Source organism: Haliotis rufescens, unplaced genomic scaffold (genome assembly GCF_023055435.1).
Source record: "Haliotis rufescens isolate VD_foot unplaced genomic scaffold, xgHalRufe1.0.p SCAF_8, whole genome shotgun sequence".
NCBI classification, from domain to species: domain Eukaryota; kingdom Metazoa; phylum Mollusca; class Gastropoda; order Lepetellida; family Haliotidae; genus Haliotis; species Haliotis rufescens.
In genome coordinates, this window is record NW_025964372.1 from 37360738 (window position 1) to 37383541 (window position 22804).

General features: G+C 40.0%; 1 protein-coding gene across 1 annotated transcript in view; it reads left to right on the forward strand.

Moving 5' to 3' along the window:
- The window catches only part of LOC124138366 (mucin-2-like), a 79066-nt gene that overhangs the window by 50262 nt on the left and 6000 nt on the right, over positions 1-22804 (forward strand). Inside the window, exon 3 of the mRNA XM_046504974.2 lies at positions 14739-14844. Within this exon, the coding sequence (XP_046360930.2) occupies positions 14739-14844 (106 nt within the window). The remainder of the gene's footprint in view (positions 1-14738; positions 14845-22804) is intronic.

Consider the following 22804-nt stretch of genomic DNA (forward strand, 5'->3'; position numbering starts at 1 on the left):
GTTTCTGGTTTGGCAAAACGTTTCAAAGCGATATCAAGAACTATACTCTCTGGTCGATACTGTGGAATCTTACTGTTTGTAGACCCACCCATCAGGAAAAGTTGCTGAAGTCGTTAAAGTTTTTTCAGTGACCTAGTGAGTGAGTGAGTTGGGTTTAACGCCGCTTTTAACAGTATTCCAGTTATATCACGGCGTGTCAGCTTAATGTGGGAGGAAAGCCCGAAGTGATGCAGGTCTCAGACGTTTACCACTTCGGTGAAACCCACGAGCACGGGTATAGTGCTGACAAACCTAGAAACATAATCGGGGCGAACCGGGATTCGAACCCACAATCATAGGTTTCTGGCGTGCCCAAGGGACGCAACTCTGCATAGCGAATCGCGGCGCCTTAGACGACAGGCCACCCCCTTCAATGACATAGAGTATAGTCTTGTTCTAACTTTGTGCAGTCCGAGTGGTTCTTGAAGGAGAGGCAATAAGCTTTCTAAATGAATTTTACCACATGGTGTTCGTCCTTTCTTATGACCATGGCTGCGTCGACGTCTTTGGGATGCCGGAAACAGACTCAATACGTTGACGTTGGCAGTCCGTTGGTTAGAAATACTACCAACGTCTTTTATTTTGTCATTACCTCCATATGGCATTGGTGTACACAACAGTCGAATCCAATGATTTTCTCAGGTCGACTGCATGTAAGGCTATTAGAGGGGTGGTACGTTTTTTTTCCAAAATCCTAACTTTCATGCAAAGGATTAAGTGATTTTCGGAATTGAAATGTTGGTTGGCACAAGTGGAAGCATTTTTCTGTTGATGTTAAACAATACACCAAGACTGTCATGTGGTTAAACGTTTGGAATGTATACCGACCAGGAATTCATGATAAAGTCAGATTAGGTTTGTAAGTATTGAAATACCGGCTTTGAAAATCCGTCTAAAATATGTATATTACCAACATCTTTGATAAAACAGAGTCTGTTTGACAATCCTGTCAAAAGTTAACCACACAACATACCTAAAGTTTTGCTACATATTTAATCGATAGAGCGATGTTTCGTTACCATATATATTCTAATTAATATTCGAATATACTTTAATTCTGCAAAGGTTAATACCATAACCCACGGAACATAAATACTTATGACATCGATGATGAAATATCGTATATATTTCAACAATCATGCAAGCCAGTATCAATATTAAAGTGATCAAAATAACACACTATAGACAACGAGAACGTTTTTTAATTGACAATTATAACAATGAATAATTAGAAATCACGTAGTATTAAACATCTGAATTCTGTGTCATATACAATGTTAGATATGTTAATACAAAGTAAGTGTTACAAAAATAACATGGAAAGCGGTCGCAAAGCTGTTAACATCGTGAAGTTTTATTTGTTCTTCAATGTTCCCTTTGTCATGACATGCTTCAACTCAATGTGCAGAATGTAATGAAAAACCGAGTAATGTCGACCAATATTTGAACAAGATGAGCAAAAATAAGATTTAAAAAAAGGTATGATCATTTAGCTCTAATTCTCTTGATGTTTCTGACACAAACTAAATTCCTACATAAAAAAACCTGCTAAAAAACTAATGTATGTACTAAATGTAGAGACCAAAAGGGTTTCTCGGTGACAACATGTCCAGCACGTTAGCAATGAGCGTCAGTGTTAGTGGTCCAAGGTTTGCCATTGCTTGACGTCCCATTTTAGACACAATAGGCCAACTGTTGGAGGGACACGCCACTCCGCTGTTATGTTATTGGTATCTAACTTGTGTTGTGTCTTGTCTTTACAAGTAATGTGAGAATCTATACCTTCTCCACGCTTTTACACTAACAACGCTGATATTCCATAGTGATTGTGCCTTGTTCCTAAAAGTACTGACAGAATGTATACATTGTGGCATGTTTTACAGGCGTGTGTGTGAGAGGGGGTAGGGAAGGAGACAAGGCACTTAAAGACACTAGAAGGCATATTTGCTGTGTGTCAGGTGGTCGACTTGTCAACAGTAGGCTAGCTATGTCACGCCTGTTTTGTTAGACATAGATATGGTTCGGCATGTGCTTGTTACGGGTGCCACCGGTGGGGCAGGATATGCTCACCTTTTCGCGAACACCCGGTATGATATTCGGGTGGATTTGTGAAGTAAACACATTCTTACGATATAGCCAGAATCGTACAATGGACTCTGCTTTTAGTATGTTTGCGCTTTTTTGACAACTTAATGTACAACAACCCCTGTAGGTGGTTTGTTCTTAATATGAAACGTTACTCTTGGCGTGTGTGGACACTTAAACTGTTGACTTTTGATATGACTGGGATATTAGTCGGTATTCTATTTTGATTCAATTAGTTAAAATATTATCATCATGGTAGTTCGTTTGATGCATTTATATTTTATCCAAATATATCTTTCAATTCAGAAATTTGATCTTACCAGTGTGAATCTGGTATGATTCAAGAATTAGTGTGTATTACTTTTTTTCAAAAGATGTGTCGTTATGTCATATCTAACTTCATTATTATTTATAGGTAAATTAAGATCTTGAAAATGACATGTTTTCCAGCAGGTTAATTGTAATATCAATATATTATGTATATTCGTACATATTTCATATGTGAAATTGGTTTGATGTAAATGTTAATAACAGGCCCAAAATAGTCATTTTTAGGAGTTGGTCCCGAGGTAGATTTTAAAGCGCTAAATTGAATTTGAAACTGAACGTGCAGGATTAGTCATGTGCGAATATAAAAATACAGGTTACGATACACGATAAAAACAATAACTTAAGTTAAAAATACATGATGAATATATACGACAGAGTAAGGTAAAAACATTAAGATATTTCCAGGACATGTGGAGATTTGAAAGGACATCGGCATTCCTCATTGTTGAAATAGCAGGGAGTTTAAGTATGACCTCTATCTTGCTTCAGCGTGTGATCTATATATCGATATGACATTGTGCCAAGTATCAAGGTGCTGTCTGCAATGTTTCGGGAACGTGCAAGATGCACCATGCATATGATTGAGCCTTGGCGTCAGCTGGCACACCGTCTTTAAATGTTTCACTGCTTCCAGTTGACAGTTACATAAATCTGTAACTTGCTTAAGAAAAGCATGTCTATTGCAAAGTTGTATGACATGGGGTTGCCTTGTATTGTGAAACTAGGTTAAGGCCACGCTCACTGTACATAGTCCTGATAACATTACAAGTTCGTATTCCAACACTTGTTGGTTTGTTCCAGAGGGTGACAATATTACAACGGCGTTTGTTTGTTTTTCTCCTTCTTCTTCGTTTTATTCTTTTTTTCTTCTTTTTCGTCTTCTTCTTCTTCTTCTTCTTCTTCTTCTTCTTCTTCTTCTTCTTCTTCTTCTTCTTGTCATTGTTATTGCCATGTCATTAACGCATCCAATGCTCTCGTGACTCAATGTGTACACTGTTTGGTGTGTGGCGACTGTTTTGTTGATCTAAGTACACAAAATAGACCTGGAAAAATATGTATCTACGTATGTTTCTATTTAACAGCATTATATCTTGCTATTATGTTATTATTTCGGCGGAAATATTAACATTATATGAGGTAACTGGAGAAAGTGAGGTACCCCAACGTTGGCAAGCAGCTTAGATGATGTGAAATTGCAACGTGCGTCATATGAACCTTGACAGAGCTAAGAGAGTCTTATATTTGAGAGGCATTTGATAGTTAGTTTGAATCTATTTGAAAAGACTTTGAAGACAAAAGAAGTAGAAATTACATCATGGACATTTTAGGTCTTACTCACAACAAAAACAATGCAACCCACACAATCTTTTCTTATCTTGGACATTTTTGTAAAGATCATTTTGGTGCTTTTCACATAATTTCAACTTCACCCTTGTTTATAATGAGAATGTACTTGCTAACAGAAACATTCTGTTTGGTTATACTTAGCAATGTTACAGTTTGTGTTTGAGCACTAGGCAAACTGCTGTAATCCAGTAATCCCAGTGATATATACACACGCACATTATGATGTTCCCTTACTGCACATGTATCAAACACGACCTGTAGATTCTACATTAAGCAAACAACAGAAGCACGCTGAAGCATGCTCACTTAGCTGAAGTCCTGTATGTAAGACACGTGGTCTGTCCTCAAGTGGAGCTGTTAGTCGATATCTCAAACATAACATACATGATCTGAAGGTCAGGGCTGATCTGATCCTTTACCATTAACTGTGTGTGTGTAGGCTTGGTAGGGTGCATTCATCTGTCCACTGTCTTCAATACAAAATTGTGGTCCTATAAAACAAACAAACAATCCAACAAACGTGATATCAAAATAGCGTGATCACATATAGATGTTTACTGTCCCACTTTCCAGTAGTCAACTTTCCCTTCATGCCGAGCAATACTCCAGCCTTTGTGAGAACAATTTGTGAGATACAATCGAACATGCTCTTTCTACCAAGATTTCAAACAACGTCATACGACTCTTGCTCAGAGGTTCTTTAATCAAGGTTACGGCATTCAAGGCCTCATTAAAGCTTTCAAAACGTTTTATGGTAGACATGTGCAGGACATTCCCAAATGTGACGCATCAGTGACAAAAATTATGTCCGATGTAAGTCCCAGTTTGACTTGTACCATACGTTCCGGTGCTTATTAAGGTGAACAATTAACTTGCCTTTGCATGTGTTTGTGATGGGTGCCACCAGTTCAGCAAGAGACGCTCACCTTTTCGCTAAAGCCTGGTATCATCACTATTTGATAGTGATTCATGAACACAAGCTCATGATATAGTCGGAATCATACTCTGCTTTAAGCAGAGATTTCAGTTGAATATGAAAAGGGTTTTGTGGCTTTTATTTAGTTTTTATCACTTGGATATGTACAAAGCAAATATAATTGTGTTAATTGTCAACTAACGAGTGCGCTTGTCAAGTCGCAAGTCGGTGTCGAGTTTTAAATCATATTTACACATGAACACAAACAATTTGTTTTGAATCCATAAAAAGAAATGAAACTGAACTGAAACTGAACAAGGAGAATAATTACACGTGTCGTTCTGGGTGAAGTGGCAAGTAAAAGCCACTGTCAGTGTAATAATAATATATATTGTCAGTGGATGCCCAGCTTTGGCACAAACACAGTAGCTTAGGCGACATGATGGAGTGGCTCGATCCTTTTATTACCGTCTTCGCCAAATATGCAGACGTCGCTTTCGAAATATCACGCATGCACCCCAAGTACCAAGTTGTCTGACTCCCCATTGTTCTCGGTGCCTTAGGTTTGGTACCTCCCAAATCTGTTGATTGACATTGGGAGAGTACCCGGATTTGTTACCAGGAATGCAGCCCTTCTGACAATTTGGGTAATGCAGAAGGCTGCAGTGTTGGGGATACTTCACATTCTCCGAAAAGTTCTTGGTTCGGTTCTTCTGGGCAGCTACCTGGGCTGGCGTGTAGAGAGGACAAGGACCCTGACATGATGACGAGCATAACCAGCCTGACTGTGCAAGGGTCACCCAAACCCTCTTTGCTGCATTTTTATATTTTATTGTTCAGCCCTCTAAGAGGCTGCAATTCACCTTGTAGAGTGGCGTCCCTTAGCCGGAATGCTTTGGTTGTTCGAATCCCAGTTTGTTATTGTGCTAAGTGTGGCGTTAAACAACAACACACATATATTATGTAGACACGGACTGATCATATGAACGTGCCTGTCATCCTCTGCTAATTGCATGTTCAGTACCATTCAATAAATGTATTCACGTTCATGTCTCTAAACGGAACCACAGTGAAACCTCTTCAAGTCAACGTCCCAATCAAATCAAATATATATTGAGTTGTTCGTAGTTCGAGAGAAGCGATAGAGTGTCGATATAAGCGTTACATCGTCTCAAAAGCTGTATAGACATGAATGGAGTTCGAGTTGAGAGCTCTCACTGTTTGTTTGATATTTACCTTTTTATGTCTGTACCTGTTCTCTAGTTCAAAGACAACTGTGAATATCGCCAAAATAGCGTCAAAGAGGACCATGCCCCTGCAGCTATATCTACGGCAAGCAAACACAAGTTGCAAATTCAATTACATAAATCAATGAATTTTTTTATTTCAACTAAGACACGATTTATTTAAAAAACATAATTTGGGCATTTCATTTAGGTTTGTTTTAAGCGTCTATTTGGTGAGACAAAGGGTCCGTTTGCATCGGCAATGATGTTGGTTGACTAATAAGAGATGGAGTGCAAACAGCATTCTGTTACACAATCCTCATCAGAAGTGGTTTATCTCAGTCTATTTCTAACTTCGCATTTCGTTAGCAAACAATTGTGACTATCGTTTTTATTGAATTGTGTTTTCCACGCCTAAATTTATACTCTCCATTTAGGGAAAAATACTTCACCGCATTCTTCTTAGTAGAAGGCTGATCGATAACATCATTTAGGATTAAAGGGTTACTTTTTATAATCCCAATAATCGTGCGGGTAAAACGTGAATCAAATATTATACTCCTTAAAGCGCACGTTGATGTTTCTGATTTTGGGATAGAAGCAACTTTGCCCTACGCATTGATGTCATGTTCACGTGTTACGTGATAATGAATTTGTTTATTTGTTATTTAAAGCCACATTCAGCAAAATATGGTCTTTAAATAATCAGACATCTTGAACCTCGATCTTCGTAATTGGGATACGATGACATGCATCAACCAAGACAGCGAGCCTGACCACCCGATCCCGCCAGTCGCCTATGACGTCAATCATGGGTTGCCGAAGACCAATTCTAACCCGGATCTTAACAGGTCGTCTGTTATAGGGCGGTGTGTTCTTGTGTCGTCAGCCACCTTCAGTAGATGACCATATGACACATAGTATGCGATTTGGTCCTTACAATATTACTTCTATACTCCTAATAAAAAGCAACACAGTATTTGTGGATAACACAACGTCAAAGGATGATTTAAAAACAGAAATGTATGCTGAACTCAAACAACAAAACCTAATTATTTTTTACACCCTTTGGTGTAGCTGAGCTATTTTGTAAGTAAACATTAACTGGACACGCTAAAGAAATATGAAGAGATCAAAAACCGCACACCAACATTTTTGACAATGAGAGGCGAGGGGAGCACGTGGCGCCCTTCATGCACCGTGCAATAGGGCAGTCGGTGCAAGGGAAGCCTCTCCCTATATTTTAAAGTACATATTGTTATTTTCTGCCTATGTACATGCTATTATTACAAACTGCCTACCGAAATGATTGAGAAAGACGTCTTTCATTATAAATATTACCTCCCGATGCGAAAGCTGCTTCACAGGTAATTTGAAACCTCCGAATCGAGTCATGGTAGAATGTAACGACAACTACTTTGGAGCTTGGTCGTATTTCTTCTCCAGCATTAATACTCTGACTATAGTAATGTACTGGCATGTAAGATGTTTCGTGTCAGTGACCTATTGATATAAGTTCCATCGTTATTTTGTCTTTTACGTCCAATGGAATCTGTTTGAACGGGTGATTGAGACTGGTTAATATTTGCCGTTGACGTGTTATATATATAAATATATTATACAAAACGCATATGAATATACCAGTATATACACACAGGTATACCATATTAAAAGAAGCGTATCATATGCAAATATAAGTTATAGTTTTTTAGTTGGAGTAAATGTTTAAGGCTCTTTGAAACACATTACAAGTCGTATTGCAAGATTACACATGACAGACAGGTCCGAATCGATATGCTTGGGTTATCGTTCCCTTGCGATACAACTCATATCCTAAACACGTTGTTTAATGTCTTCGAAAGGGAACACTCCATGTAGAGACAAGTTAAGCGTTTGGAATGAGAAGACGTCTGTTAGAATATTTTTTTATGAAAAGGAGTGAGTGTTCCTCCTTATTCCTTTCTCGAGGCCATGCCGTTTTTTCCCATGTTTTTTTTGTCATCGATTGTAACAAGTCTCTTCTAAGCGGCATGTCCTTAATCCATGCAATGTCGGGTATTTTGTCTGATGGATACCTTTCGATTTTTAAATGTGTAAACATATCTGACAATTTTTAAGGCAAAGACGTCTTGAAGAAATATCGGGTAAACGCAGGGATCCCATTGAAAGGAACCGGTCGGACATGGGCTGTCCTGTCAAGAAACTGTTTGTTGATAACGAGACAATGCTGATGAAAATTAGATAATACGTTTTTTTCATGAAGCTGGCGAGACTGTTAAAATATGCCTATAAAAAGAGACCAGGCATGAATATCCATTTAAAAATGTCTGCAGGTTGTCATCAGTTGAATGTGCTGCTATGAACAGACATACCTCGGAATATAGATCAGCATCGTAATGGTGCTCATTGTTGTGCTGATTAAGAAACAGAATATTTCTATTATGTCATCCACGGAGAAATTTAGCGTTTGTCAGAAACCTTGTTTGTGGGCCCTTTCAGAAATGATTTTGATTATTTGCTTAAGTGTCGATTGGCATGACTACTCAGTTTTGTAGAACTTCTTCGTCTGGAGGATCTGATTGAATGGAATGAGGTTAACAGCCATTGTTTTCTGGGCAAACATCATACTGTATTCAGAAGTGATTTTAAATGAGCAAAAGAAAACAAGGATGATCGACTCTCACTTAGTTTTTGTACATGGAGTTGCAATACTCGCCTTACCAGGCTTCTTACGTGCTGAGATTCGAGGTGTATACACTCATACTCACTCATTTTAAGGGAGTGGGTGAGTTGGGTTTTTAACAGTAAACGTGTCAGCTTCATCGTAGCGCCACCAGTGGCTATTACCAGTTTTGTCCCTTCTAAGCCTCTCCTATGGACCAATCAGATTCCACCTCACGTATCACTTCGATAATCAAGTTCTATATTGTAATAAAACGGGTCTTACATCGCGAAAGTCATCAAATAACGTGAGCACCTTGTTTCAAAACATGAAAAGATTTGGAAAATATCTGCTGACAACGAGTTGGCGGTGCACATGCTTTGCAAATCCTGCAATCGACCGAAATCTGCACGACAGTTTACGAACCGGATTTCGATTTCGGTGCGCGATTTTGATTGGACTATGCATAGACTCGTTAGTTCAGCCAAAATGTAACTCCATAATACCAACCTAGTTCGGCAAGGGTGGAAACTGGACTTTAAGAGTCAGTTAACTCTCTTGCCTCGGGAAGATGTGACTTACCCTGTACTTACCTTGATTCACAAGTCCTTAATAGATGTAATGCAGAAACACTTGCCTACCTGATTTATGTAAATGGCGTGTCCAGTAATTACCTTTGCGGCATTTTGGAAAGAGTTAAATATGGCAAATTGCTGCATCGGTAAATGGCAGTCTACTATCTATTGATAACGCATTTCAACACAGATGAAGTGAACAATGCGTTGTTTATACTGGCTTACGTTGTGAATCATGTCTATACAGAGTTTCTTTTCATGTGGCGGAGTTAGGAGTATGAATACACCACAGGAGTAAGGGATTCAACTTTGATGTTCGATCATCGTGTTTTGATAATTGCCTACTTTTATGTATTAAACGAACGTACGTGATTATCATGCTAGGTTCAATTCGCAATAGGGAATTTGTTGTGTCAATGTTCGGTTGCTGGTTCAAACATACGTTTTTCTTCTCTGAAAAGTAGGGGTTTTATGACTTCGTTTTTTTAGGATAACCAGCTTGTCGTAAAACATGATGCAAAATTCATTTTGACCAATATTTTCTGCACACATGGTTGTATAGTCCTCATCTGCACCTTTCTCGCACTCCAAACACTCAACAATGTTCAGCATAAAGTAAATATGGTCTTTAACCCAGAGGTTTGGTTCGCTTTCGTTTATTTCCGAGTTCCGGATTTCGTGTTTCCTGCTGTGCAGGTTGAGGGTAGTTTCAGATAATCTTGCAACGCTGCAGCCTTTTCCTGAGAGTGATCGATTTTGTCAAAAATGGAGCTTAAAGGACCTCAACATGAAAGGGTCTCAATCTTTTGCATACATTTGTAAACATATTTACACCATTCTTCAACAAAGAAACAACGCAGTTTCAAGGAAGTTAACTTGCAACATATAAATATGTCCCCTTATTGATGATTCGAGGGGGGATACGGAGTGTTTCGAGAGGATTCTACACCAACGCGTGACACTATACCTAGATTACAAGGTGTTACACTATGTGCTTTGTCGTGAAAAGCGTCGCAGATTTTATCTAGTTAACATGAAAAACGTCACAGATCATATCTACGAGACTTGAAAAACGACGCATATTATATCTACTTATAAAAACGTCGCAGATCATATCTACTGAACGTGAAAAACGTCACAGTTAATTTCTTTGCAAAAGATTCCTGAGTAATTCAACGTGAAAAACGTCGCTGATCATATCAGAACAGATGCACTAGCTTCCTAGGTTATTTAACGTGAAAACCGTCAAAGATCGTATCTAAAAAAAACACCATAATATCATATCTGCTTTACGTGAAAAACGTCGCAGTTCATTTCTTTGAAAAGAACATAAGCACGAGCTTCCTTAATTCCTAGACGTATGTCATGTTCATGCTTTAAAAACAATCTGCAGTAATAGGCTCATCGTAGATCCCCTGCATGCCTCAAACGTGTACTCGTGTTAGGTTTACATGATGTTGTTGCTGCTACTACTACTACTGACCCGTGAAGATCCGGGGTAGAATAGGTCTTCAGCAACCCATGCTTGCCGTAAAAGGCGACTATGCTTGTTGTAAGAGGCAACTTACGGGATCGGGTGGTCAGGCTCGCTGACTTGGTGGATTGATGTCATCGTATCCCAATTGCGTGGATCGATGGTCATGATGTCAATCACTGGATTGACTGGTCCAGACTCGATTATTTTTCAGACCGCCGTCATATAGCTGGAATATTGCTGAGTGCGGCGTTAAACAACAAACCAACCAACCAACTACTACTGGTCAACGAATCAGTGTATATACATGTTGTATTCTCAGCTTCCCTGGGAGTATGATTACCCCTCGCAATCTATTTGCTTCTTCACCTTTCAAGACTATTCTATATGTTCATGTTTTCGGACAATCATAATGATATATTTTCGTGAATTGTTCTCTTGAAATTATATATATTATATTAAATATATACCCCAAGTTAGTGACTGCCTCTGTGGTCTAGTGATAGAGCGTCCGCTAGGAGAGCGAAGGTCGGGAGTTCGATCCCCGGTCGCGTTATACCAAAAGACGTTGAAAGATGGTACTTGTTGTTACCATGTATTCCGCTCGGCATTAAAGGGCTAATACAAGACTAGACGGTTAGGAGTCAGTACATTGTGTCTGAGTGAGGTATTCATGTTAAATCGCGGTATGATATCTCAGTGGACTAGCACTATAAAATCGGCATCAGTCAGGACTTGTACAAGCAGCCACATACACACTTACATGCACGTCGTTATAAAAGTGCAATTATCTTGAACGCGAGGTGAAACCTTATTTCACCTCACATCCCAAGTTAGTATTAGTAAAATGTCTTCTTTGGAAGAAGAAAAAGAAATTCATGACAGTCTCTTCATGATGGAGAAGTATAAATTTGCAGACATTAAGCCTTAACGATCAGTGTCTCGTGTCGCGAGCATATATGGTCATAGCGAAAAATATCTGGGCTTATATTTGTTGGCATTAAGTCTTAAATATCAATGCCACGTGTTATAAGGATATTTGCGCTTAAAAGCTATATTTCAAGTAAACACATCAATAGATGACAATATTAGTTTCAATGATGAGACAGACGTTGAAAAGGAAACTACAAATAGTCGACATCCCGACGTAAAGCAAATAACCTCTTTATGTTTGCCTTGTTTTTACCCCGGTTCCTGTTGCCTTAACATGTATTACCGATATAGACACCTGTTGCAATAATCCCACATGAACAGAACATGTCATGAACGGCATTGCCACAACATCGTGCACATGTACGAGTGTGTAACCAGTTCATGCCCCTTCGTCGTGGAAAACATTTTAAGTCACGAGCGATGGTCGTGACAGTATTAATTCCACAGCAGACACATATTTTCATAGATTCGTTTTTAGCTCAGTTTCATATTTTACAAATCACCCGTCTGTTGTTGGATTAAGGGCGCGGGTCTGTTGTTGGTAGACATGAAGACCATCGTTGCAATTTAACGTGGAGGTGTTTTTGTCGCGTCATATTTGTTATGCCCTCATATGTGTCTATGCTGAGGCTGTTGTGCAGTGGTTGGTCATTCATGTAAAGGAGAAACCACGTCTCCTAGGGTGAGTGAGTGAGTGAGTGAGTTTGTTGTTTAACGCCGCACTCAGCAATATTCCAGCTATATGACGAGGTGTGTAATAATTGAGTCTGGACCAGACAATCCAGTGATTGATATCATGAGCATCGATCCACGCAATTTGGATCTATGGCATGCATCAACCAAGTCAGCGAGCCTGACCACCCGATCCCGTTAGTCGCCTTTTACGACAAGCAGAGTCGCCTTTTACGGCAAGCATAGTCGCCTTTTACAAGCATGGGTTGCTGAAGACCTATTCTACCCCGGATCTTCACGGGTTACTTCTCCTTGGGATTACTTGAGATTGTAAACCCTGACAGGAGGGGTCCAATGTCAAGATACCTTATAGTGAAACAATACAGTGTGTCGCGGTATCAAGGGAATTCGATCAAAGCGTGCGAGATATACAAGCACGTGCAGCATGGGCCAACTGGATTCATGACATGTAAAACTGAACAACTTTTCATCATTCGCCCCTGTGGTCCAGTGGGAAAACAGTGGTTTACAAAACTACACACAATACGTGAGGTTGTAGGTTGCATTACGGTAATCCATAATGAACATGTTCATTTCTTGTCTTCGATTTTGAACACTGGACGTTGGAAACACCAAGTGACCATTTTATAAGTAAAGACTTATTAGTAACTCCTCGTAGGAGGGTTTACAATCATTATAAACCAGATGACAAGGGATTACATTTAAAATAATGCCATTTTAGGGGGAATCCAATCTTTTAAAAAATCCATCACGGGGTTACACAAACACGTAGGAGGTTTATTATAATAGTTTGTCAAGAGTCGTGTTCCACATGATTAAAAAGTGTGATATTTGTAACGGTCTTTGCTGTTTCTACTGGGCATATGACGTCATTCTGCTCCACGTTGAGTCCATGGTAAAGAGACTGGACCTGGCCGTGTTTGTAAAGATAGCCATAGAGTTGACACGCGGTGCTTGGCGTATTCCTATTAAGCTTGACTAGTACATTGAAATTCGCACAAAACAATGGCAATCTTATATGGTCAATGCCAAAATGTTTCTGTCGAGTACGTTATTTTCTATCCGTTTTTTTACGATATATAAAAAATACTGTTGACAAATATGGACAACGAAGACGTACGGGTGGATGGATACCTACCAAGTTAATGATCAGCAATAGTGAATGAGTATGGTTTTACGCCGCTTTTACCAATATTCCATCAATATCCAGCGGGTCATCAATAATCTATAGACCATGGTTGATCAATATGTACCGACATCTGGTCTTCTAAACATTTTGTTTTACATTAATGTTTGTAATTATCCACCCTCGGTACGTCAATTACATGATCCTCCTCTGGTAACGATATGACAACGAAACCCCCGTTAATCCGGAACCCTTGCTTTATGGACAACTCTGAGAAATGCCTATGTACATACATAACCTTGCTACATGCCAATAATTCGTTGATCCTGACATGATTAAATCAAGGGATATCATTTAGAACGGGGTTCCAGTGAAAACAGGGGACAGATACAAGGCATGTATGTAAATTGTGTGTTTCCCAGTGTGCCCAGTCGTCTTAGGCGCCGCGATTCGCTGTGCAGAGTTGCGTCCATTGGGCACCCCAGAAACCTATGATTGTGGGTTCGAATCCCGGTTCGCCCCGATTATGATTCTAGGTTTGTCAACACCATACCCGTGCTCGTGGGTTTCACCGAAGTGGTAAACGTCTGAGACCTGCATCACTTCGGGCTTTCCTCCCACATTAAGCTGACACGCCATAATGTAACTGGAATAATGTTAAATGCGGCGTTAAACCCAACTCACTCACTCACTCTGGTACAACTGTACACCTTGTTATGACCATGTGGTATGAAAAATATGTTAATTCGAGGGTCTGCTTGTCATAATAAATGCCGTTTCAATTTAATTTGAATATCTGATTTTTATTTTGACTGAGGCACGAATACATTTTTCACAAGGCATTATAATTCCCAGTAATTCAAAATGAAATAAATTTCCAGTGAACAATGGTTTGGCTATTCTTCAATTGTTCTCGACAATGCGCTGATATGACGTCACGTTTCTCTGACTACAACGAAACTACCACATGACTACTTTTTGAAAGGTTTTCTGGGGCTTTGAGTGTTGTTACCTTGATCAAACAGCTTTTGAGCAAAATTCGTACGACGCTCTTTGTAATCTTCGTAGAAAGAGCCTGCACGATTGCACCTCCAAGGTTGTGAAATGTGGGCACCAAAGGCTGGAACTGCTGGAATACTGCAGACAAACGAAGTATTATAATCAGGGCGAATCTTAGACTCGCATCCACGAATAATAGAATATGGCACATCAAAGGGACGCAATTCTGTACAGGGTACACGTGTTACTGTTTCGACAGTCTGTAGCCGAGGCAAATATATAACATCTTTAAATTAAGAAGTGTATTAACTGTTGTCTGTGTTGTACTTACAGTCAGTTCTATGGAGACATCAGGAACTGGCGAGTGGTTCTGTCCGAGGACAACCTGGAAGTGGAATCAGGAAGGGAGATGTACAGGAGGATTGCCAGGATTGTCAGTGTGAGTAACATAACCTTAGCGTCTGTCACAGGTGAGTATGTGTAGATTGTCAGTATGAGTAACATAACCTTAGCGTCTGTCACAGGTGAGTATGTGTAGATTGTCAGTGTTAGTAACATAACCTTAGCGTCTGTTACAGGTGAGTATGTGTAGATTGTAAGTGTGAGTAATATAACCTTAGCGTCTGTCACAGGTGAGTATGTGTAGATTGTCAGTGTTAGTAATATAACCTTAGCGTCTGTTACAGGTGAGTATGTGTAGATTGTCAGTGTGAGTAATATAACCTTAGCGTCTGTCACAGGTGAGTATGTGTGAGCGTCAAAGCCTTAACATCTGTCACAGGGGAGTGTGTGTAGATTTGTCAGTTTGAGTAATATAACCTTAGCGTCTGTCACAGGTGAGTATGTGTAGATTGTCAGTGTGAGTAATATAACCTTAGCGTCTGTCACAGGTGAGTATGTGTAGATTGTCAGTGTGAGTAACACAACCTTAGCGTCTGTCACAGGTGAGTATGTGTAGATTGTCAGTGTGAGTAGCATAACCTTAGCGTCTGTTACAGGTGAGTATGTGTAGATTGTCAGTTTGAGTAATATAACCTTAGCGTCTGTCACAGGTGAGTATGTGTAGATTGTCAGTGTGAGTAGCATAACCTTAGCGTCTGTTACAGGTGAGTATGTGTAGATTGTCAGTGTGAGTAACATAACCTTAGCGTCTGTCACAGGTGAGTATGTGTAGATTTTCAGTGTGAGTAGCATAGCTTTCACGTCTGTAACAGGTGAGTATGTATAGATTATCAGTTTGAGTAACATAACCTTAGCGTCTGTCACAGGTGAGTATGTGTAGATTGTCAGTGTGAATAACGTAACCTTAACGTCTGTCACAGGTGAGTATGTGTAGATTGTCAGTCTGAGTAACATAACCTTAGCGTCTGTCATAGGTGAGTATGTGTAGATTGTCAGTCTGAGTAACATAACCTTAGCGTCTGTCACAGGTGAGTATGTGTAGATTGTTGTGAGTAACATAACCTTAGCGTCTGTCACAGGTGAGAAAGTGTAGATTGTCAGTGTGAGTAACATAACCTTAGCGTCTGTCACAGGTGAAAATGTGTAGATTGTCAGTCTGAGTAACATAACCTTAGCGTCTGTCACAGGTGAGTATGTGTAGATTGTCAGTCTGAGTAACATAGCCTTAGCGTCTGTCACAGGTGAGAAAATGTAGATTGTCAGTCTGAGTAACATAGCCTTAGCGTCTGTCACAGGTGAGAAAGTGTAGATTGTCAGTCTGAGTAACATAGCCTTAGCGTCTGTCACAGGTGAGAAAATGTAGATTGTCAGTCTGAGTAACATAGCCTTAGCGTATGTCACGGGTGAGAATGTGTAGATTGTTTGTGTGAGTAACATAGCCTTAGCGTCTGTCTCAGGTGAGAAAGTGTAGATTGTCAGTGTGAGTAACATAGCCTTAGCGTCTGTCACAGGTGAGAAAGTGTAGATTGTCAGTCTGAGTAACATAGCCTTAGCGTCTGTCACAGGTGAGAAAGTGTAGATTGTCAGTCTGAGTAACATAGCCTTAGCGTATGTCACAGGTGAGAAAGTGTAGATTGTCAGTCTGAGTAACATAGCCTTAGCGTATGTCACAGGTGAGAATGTGTAGATTGTTTGTGTGAGTAACATAGCCTTAGCGTCTGTCACAGGTGAGAAAGTGTAGATTGTCAGTCTGAGTAACATAGCCTTAGCGTCTGTCACAGGTGAGAAAGTGTAGATTGTCAGTCTGAGTAACATAGCCTTAGCGTCTGTCACAGGTGAGAAAGTGTAGATTGTCAGTCTGAGTAACATAGCCTTAGCGTATGTCACAGGTGAGAATGTGTAGATTGTTTGTGTGAGTAACATAGCCTTAGCGTCTGTCACAGGTGAGAAAGTGTAGATTGTCAGTGTGAGTAACATAGCATTAGCGTATGTCACAGGTGAGTATGTGTAGATTGTTGTGAGTAACATAGCCTTAGCGTCAGTCACAGGTGAGAATGTGTAGATTGTTTGTGTGAGTAACATAGCCTTAGCGTCTGTCACAGGTGAGAAAGTGTAGATTGTCAGTGTGAGTAACATAGCATTAGCGTATGTCACAGGTGAGTATGTGTAGATTGTTGTGAGTAACATAGCCTTAGCGTCAGTCACAGGTGAGAATGTGTAGATTGTTTGTGTGAGTAACATAGCCTTAGCCTCTGTCACAGGAGGCTATTTTGGACATGGTGCCATGCACTGACAGAACAGTTTATGGGGGTCATTATCATACACGGTTTAGGACACGGATACGTAAGATAACAGCCTGTAAACGCAGCACATTATATGAAGGTACGAGGTGAACACTAAGACTGCTTACCTGTCTATTGTGTGCTGGCAATGGCTGTAGAATATAACAGGTAGGTGTGGGAGTTTCTGAACACAGCGGTGCAGGAGGTTTTATGTTCATACCAAACACTGTTGTCACTCAGCTGTCACTCTATTTATGCTTAATAATTTGGTTCTAAAATCAGGAATCACTCCTCAGAATCCTCAGTACAATATGTTAACATTACATGTCCTCTACCATCAGTGAGGTCATCCGTTCTTAGAAGCCAACGAGATATGATGATGAATGTGTGAGTATGGTTTTACGCCGCTTTTAGCAATATTCCAGCATGACAAATGAAGTGGGCTTCACACATTGTACTCATGTAGGGAATCGAACCCGGGTATTCGGTGTGACGAGCGAATGCTTTAACGACTAGGCTACCCCACCGCCCATTATGATGGTGATGATGAGGAGGAGGAGGAGGCTGATAAAATAGTATTAAAATACTATTTCCATAATCATAAATAAATATCAGCTAAAAGGAGAGTACATGGTGCTATTCCGACTGTATCATATGAATCACTATCAAATAGTGATGACACAAAGTGTCCGCAAAAAAGTCAACGTATCCTGCCCCAACGGTGGCACCCGTCACAAACACATGCAAAAGCAAGTCAAACATGAATTATGGTAAGAGTAGTAACGACAATCACGTAGACAAACGATTAACAGATCATTATCACTTTGTCGAAAAAATATTTGTTTACTGTCAGCACAAAGCCAGAAGCATTGTCACGTCAAAGTGTGGACAAATAGGAATATAACCACATCAGAGGTGCCACGTGACGACAACGAGGCTTCACAGTGTTAATTGTTGCCTGAATCAGTAGCCTTCATTACAACGTTATCTCCATCTTGCATTGTTCCCCTAATCTCCACCTTTGACCTCAAATACCCCCCTTTGACTTCTAATTCCCGTCTTTGACTTTTGACAGTTGAACATGTTTGTTGATGTTCCGATGTTAATTCTTCAAATACTGGAAACACTGGTTCATATCATCCGGAGAAGAGCTGAAAAACTGCCTGGATTAGAGCCAAAATCACCTTCACACTTTCATCTCCGGAATAATTTAAATTCTTTGAACGGCTCTAATAAAACGCATCGCGGTGAATCTTTGTTATTTACACACGTGTGTTAAGAGAATTCAAACGCTTAACACGAGTAGATGGTGAAGTTAAAACTGTTAATCAATAGCTTCATAGTTTAACCCAAATTTCAACAATTTGGACAACAACGTTGCACACGCGGCCGTATGACTAAGTCGACCTTTAAGGGATAGTCATGAATTCCTGTGTTAATGCATTGAGATACAGGTCGTTACTCTATACACAAAGAACTACAAACAGAATGATAAGGGATGTTTTATTGTCTAGTTGCTCGGAGATGCGTATTCGTGGTTGATTCATTGCCATATTAGAAGGAGCATGTCGTTTGCAAACTAAATTAAACCTAATTTAATTTTTGTTACAGAATTACAAACTTGAAATGTTTCCACTGATATGCATTGTATTCTTAAAGACTTAGTGGGTTTGTTTTTCGTCGTTATCTTCTGACGATAACGTGAGCTCTTGAAGGTATGTGTGTCTCGGTGAAAATATAAGCGACAAGAACATTGTCCATATAAAGAAACATCACCTAAAAACAGAGTCCATTTTACGATTCCGACTATATCATGAACATGCGTTTATGAATCACTATAAAACAGTGATGATACCAGGTGTACGCGAAAACGTGATCCTTTCCCAGCCGTGGCACCATCACAAACACATGCAAATGCAAGTAAATTGTTCACCTGAAAAAGCATGGGACATATGGTCCAAATAAGCAATAACATAGGACAAAGCCAGTGTAACATGCGATGGCTACTTAAAGTGTCCAGTTGGCCTAGAACCAGGTTATCTACACAGCCCACTTTTATTCGTTCTCTTCTTTAGTAAATTATTATCAGCCTTAGTGATGGTAAACACAAACAAGAAGTACAGTTGTCTCCTCCTCTATTCATTTGTTTTGGGCGATGGGATGGCCCAGTGGTTAAAGCGTTCGCTCGTCACGCTGAAGACCCGGGTTCGATTTCATACATGGGTTCAATGTGTGATGCCCATTTATGGTGTCTATTGCTTGAATATTGCTAAAAGCGGCGTAACACAATACTCACTCACTTACTATACATGATTTTGATAACTCTGTAGTTCAAATCGAGGTTTTACGTCAGTGTCAATCCATAATTCCTTTGTAGCGTTGTAAAAAAACGTTTGATTTACGTGTAATTGTTCACGGAATTGATTTTCCAGGTGTTAAAATGGTGTCATTTGGGATTCAATTAAAAAAAACTGCCAAGAAGCATAGTTTCTTATTCTCAGTAAGACGTTCAGGTGCTGTCAAACATCCTTCTTCATTCAACAAAATGGAAAACAAAATCGAATGGTGTGAAATATGCAGGCATCTATATGTACAAGACGGATGTTGGAGGTGTTACTTCTCTCCGGGGAACCTCTTCCGCCATATCACCGCCAATGGGTGGAGCCCTACATGAGCTCGCCGTACTCTCTATACATCCCTGCACAAACACACCACGCGTATTAATACCCTTGGCGTTGAATGAAGGTGCTGACTCCCGACAACAACTTATATACACCAGTGGATTTAGCGCGGGCTTAAAGCGACACAGGTGATCGGGATGTGTCGTGTTTAAATATATAAAGTCTTATTGTAACGTCTTGTAAAAGGGTACTTGTATGTAGAGGGCTCATTGTCTCAATGGACAGGAAGGCGTTGTAAATCAAGCTAAAGGGATTGGGTTATATAATATACAGAAAACTACGGTAATAACGAACTCAAAGGGACCACATTTTTAGTTCGTTATAACCGTAGTTCGTTATAAGAATGTTCGTTATAACCGTTACTGTGATATAAATCGATATGGAAGATATTTTGAAACTGAACAGGGAAGGTTCTTCAACATGCCAAATATATTATCCGACTGTTGATTCTCAAACACAATAAATAACCTTTCACGTGGGTCCCTTTCAAGGTGGATCAGACCCGGAGTATCGGTTCTATTCAAGTGGGTTCTGTTCCTCAGCTTTAAATTGGAGCCATCAGTGAATGATAATCAAGATTATTTGGGAAATGTCACGTAGAACAGCCGTATGTACAAATGATGTAAAATGTTCTAAGTCTTCATCTTTGAGTGAGTGAGTAAGGTTTTACGCCGCTTTTAGCAATATTTCAGCAATATTGTGGGGAAAATATACCGGAAAATGGGCTTGTACCCATGTTGTACCCATGTGGGGAATAGAACGCGGGTCTTCGGCGTGACGAGCGAACACTTTAACCACAAGGCCACCCTACCACCACCTCATCTCTTGGCACATTTAGGAAGTTTATATCAATTGAATCATTTGGTTCTATGAATTCGTCTATTCTATTTGGGTGTTGTTGTTTTACACGTATGTGACAGGAGTATGAGCGGGATACACATGGAGGTTTGGTGTTTAGATTTTCATTATCTGGTATACCGTCATGGCCGAACTGCAGCTTTCAACTTTCCTTGTTGTGGCATAACGATTTGACTTTGTATGAATTATGGCACAACATTCCAGACAACTTGGGGAGGATACGTACAGTAAGTTATAAATGAAGATATAAACATTCCTGTAAACAAGTATTGGCATTATACCTACCGTCAGCTGCTGACTGTCACATGTACAGCGTGGTTTTTGACAAGAGATTTGACTCTATAGGGCATTCAAGCCATAACAAGACCGTCTCCGTGGTCTAGGGGTACAGCGTCTGCCCGGAGAGCGGTAGGTCTGGGGTTCGATCCCCGGCTGCGTCATACCAAAAGAGGTTAAAAGATGATACTTGTTGTTACCCTGTCTCGCGCTCGGCATTAAAGGGCTAAAACAAGACTGGTCGGTTAGGAGTCAGTATATGTGTCTGAGATGGGGTATTCATGTTAAACTGCGTCATGGTATCTCAGTGTGCGAGCACTATACAATCGACATTAGTCTGGACTAGTACAAGCAGCCACACACAATAATCTTAAACGCGACGTGAAACCTCATTTCACCTCACCTCACCTGAAGCCATAACACGTTATCATAAGATATGAAGACAGTGTCCAAGGTGATCCTGGGACCAATAAGACTGTCTACGCGTATCCCTCAACCAACAAAACTGTCTACACCTATCACTCAATAAACTATGCTTCACACAGAGCTCAACAAACTCAGTGTTTCAGATATCTCGCAAAAGAATGCGTGTTGAACACACATACAGCAGTAGGTCAGTGGGGATTGTTTAAGTAGGCTGTCGCCCAATACCTCAATCTCTGTTGAAACAACTCAATTATACTCGGCATGTGGAACTGGTTGATATTTTCTTTGTTAACACCTTTGTTAAACCAGTGCATGGGTCCTACTCCGTGTCCTCCGTGTTGCCAACATTGTCAAGTACTGTACCAACATGGGAGGCGGTGGGAGGATACATTTCGTATACTGAGACATCACACTGGGCGGAATGGGGCGCTGTAGCTTCTAGACACAAGGGGGTATATGTAGTTGCTTAACATATTACGCCAATACCCAAGGTCCAACAAAAGCCAAACTCATACTCAAATAAAAGGAAAATTGAAATTGCTATCTCACGCCTCAGACTCGGTCACATAAAGCACTATGACAAGGTTTGTTCATCTGGCAATCAGGCTGAAACCATTGCTCACGTGTTACTAGAATGTCAAGACCATGCCCCAGCCCGGGCTAGGTTAAAACAAGAATTGCAGTTAGATCCGCTATCTGTCATAGATCTCCTAAAGCCAAGATATGCAATAGCGAAGGCCAAACTAACTCTATTTCTGAGGGATGGACAGTTCCTTGAAAGTATATAAACAGAGCAGCGAGGTTAACATGAAATTATATCAATATAAGGAAATAGAAATCATATCAATACAAAAACAGGAATTATGTGAAAACCAAACTCACAATAGATATGTGTACCCTACTCACACACAGGAGTCCCAAAGAGGGACAGGCCAGCCGAAATTTCTTAGGCAGAAGGCGACCTCTTAAACACTTAATGCAACAACAACAACAACAACAACAACAACAACAACAACAACAACATTACGCCAACGTCAGGGAATACTCAGTCTCGAAGTATTTGCCGAAACAGATTCCAAGGGGCGCAAAAGGCAAAACAGCGGTGAAAGTTACATGAATGGATCACTGGAAATAAGTGACAACACCAGGTGTTCGCGAAAACAATTACAAATACACATAGCTCCAAGTCTTGGAACCAGCGCAAGCATGTGGAGTTATCTGTATTCGAGATAAGCGGAGTGCCTGTATGAGAACAAGGTATTGGCCGAGATCAAGCTTAAACAATATGAATGACAATACATGTGAACAAGAATGTTTATGATTGATATATGTAATATATAGAGGATATTATATGAGTGTTCATGTCATACTATGTTTACGACACGAGTGTCTAATTCCGGCATTTCCCGAGCGACAGCGAATATAACGTTCTATTAATTACATACAGAGACGAATCTTTGTATTTACCTATAAG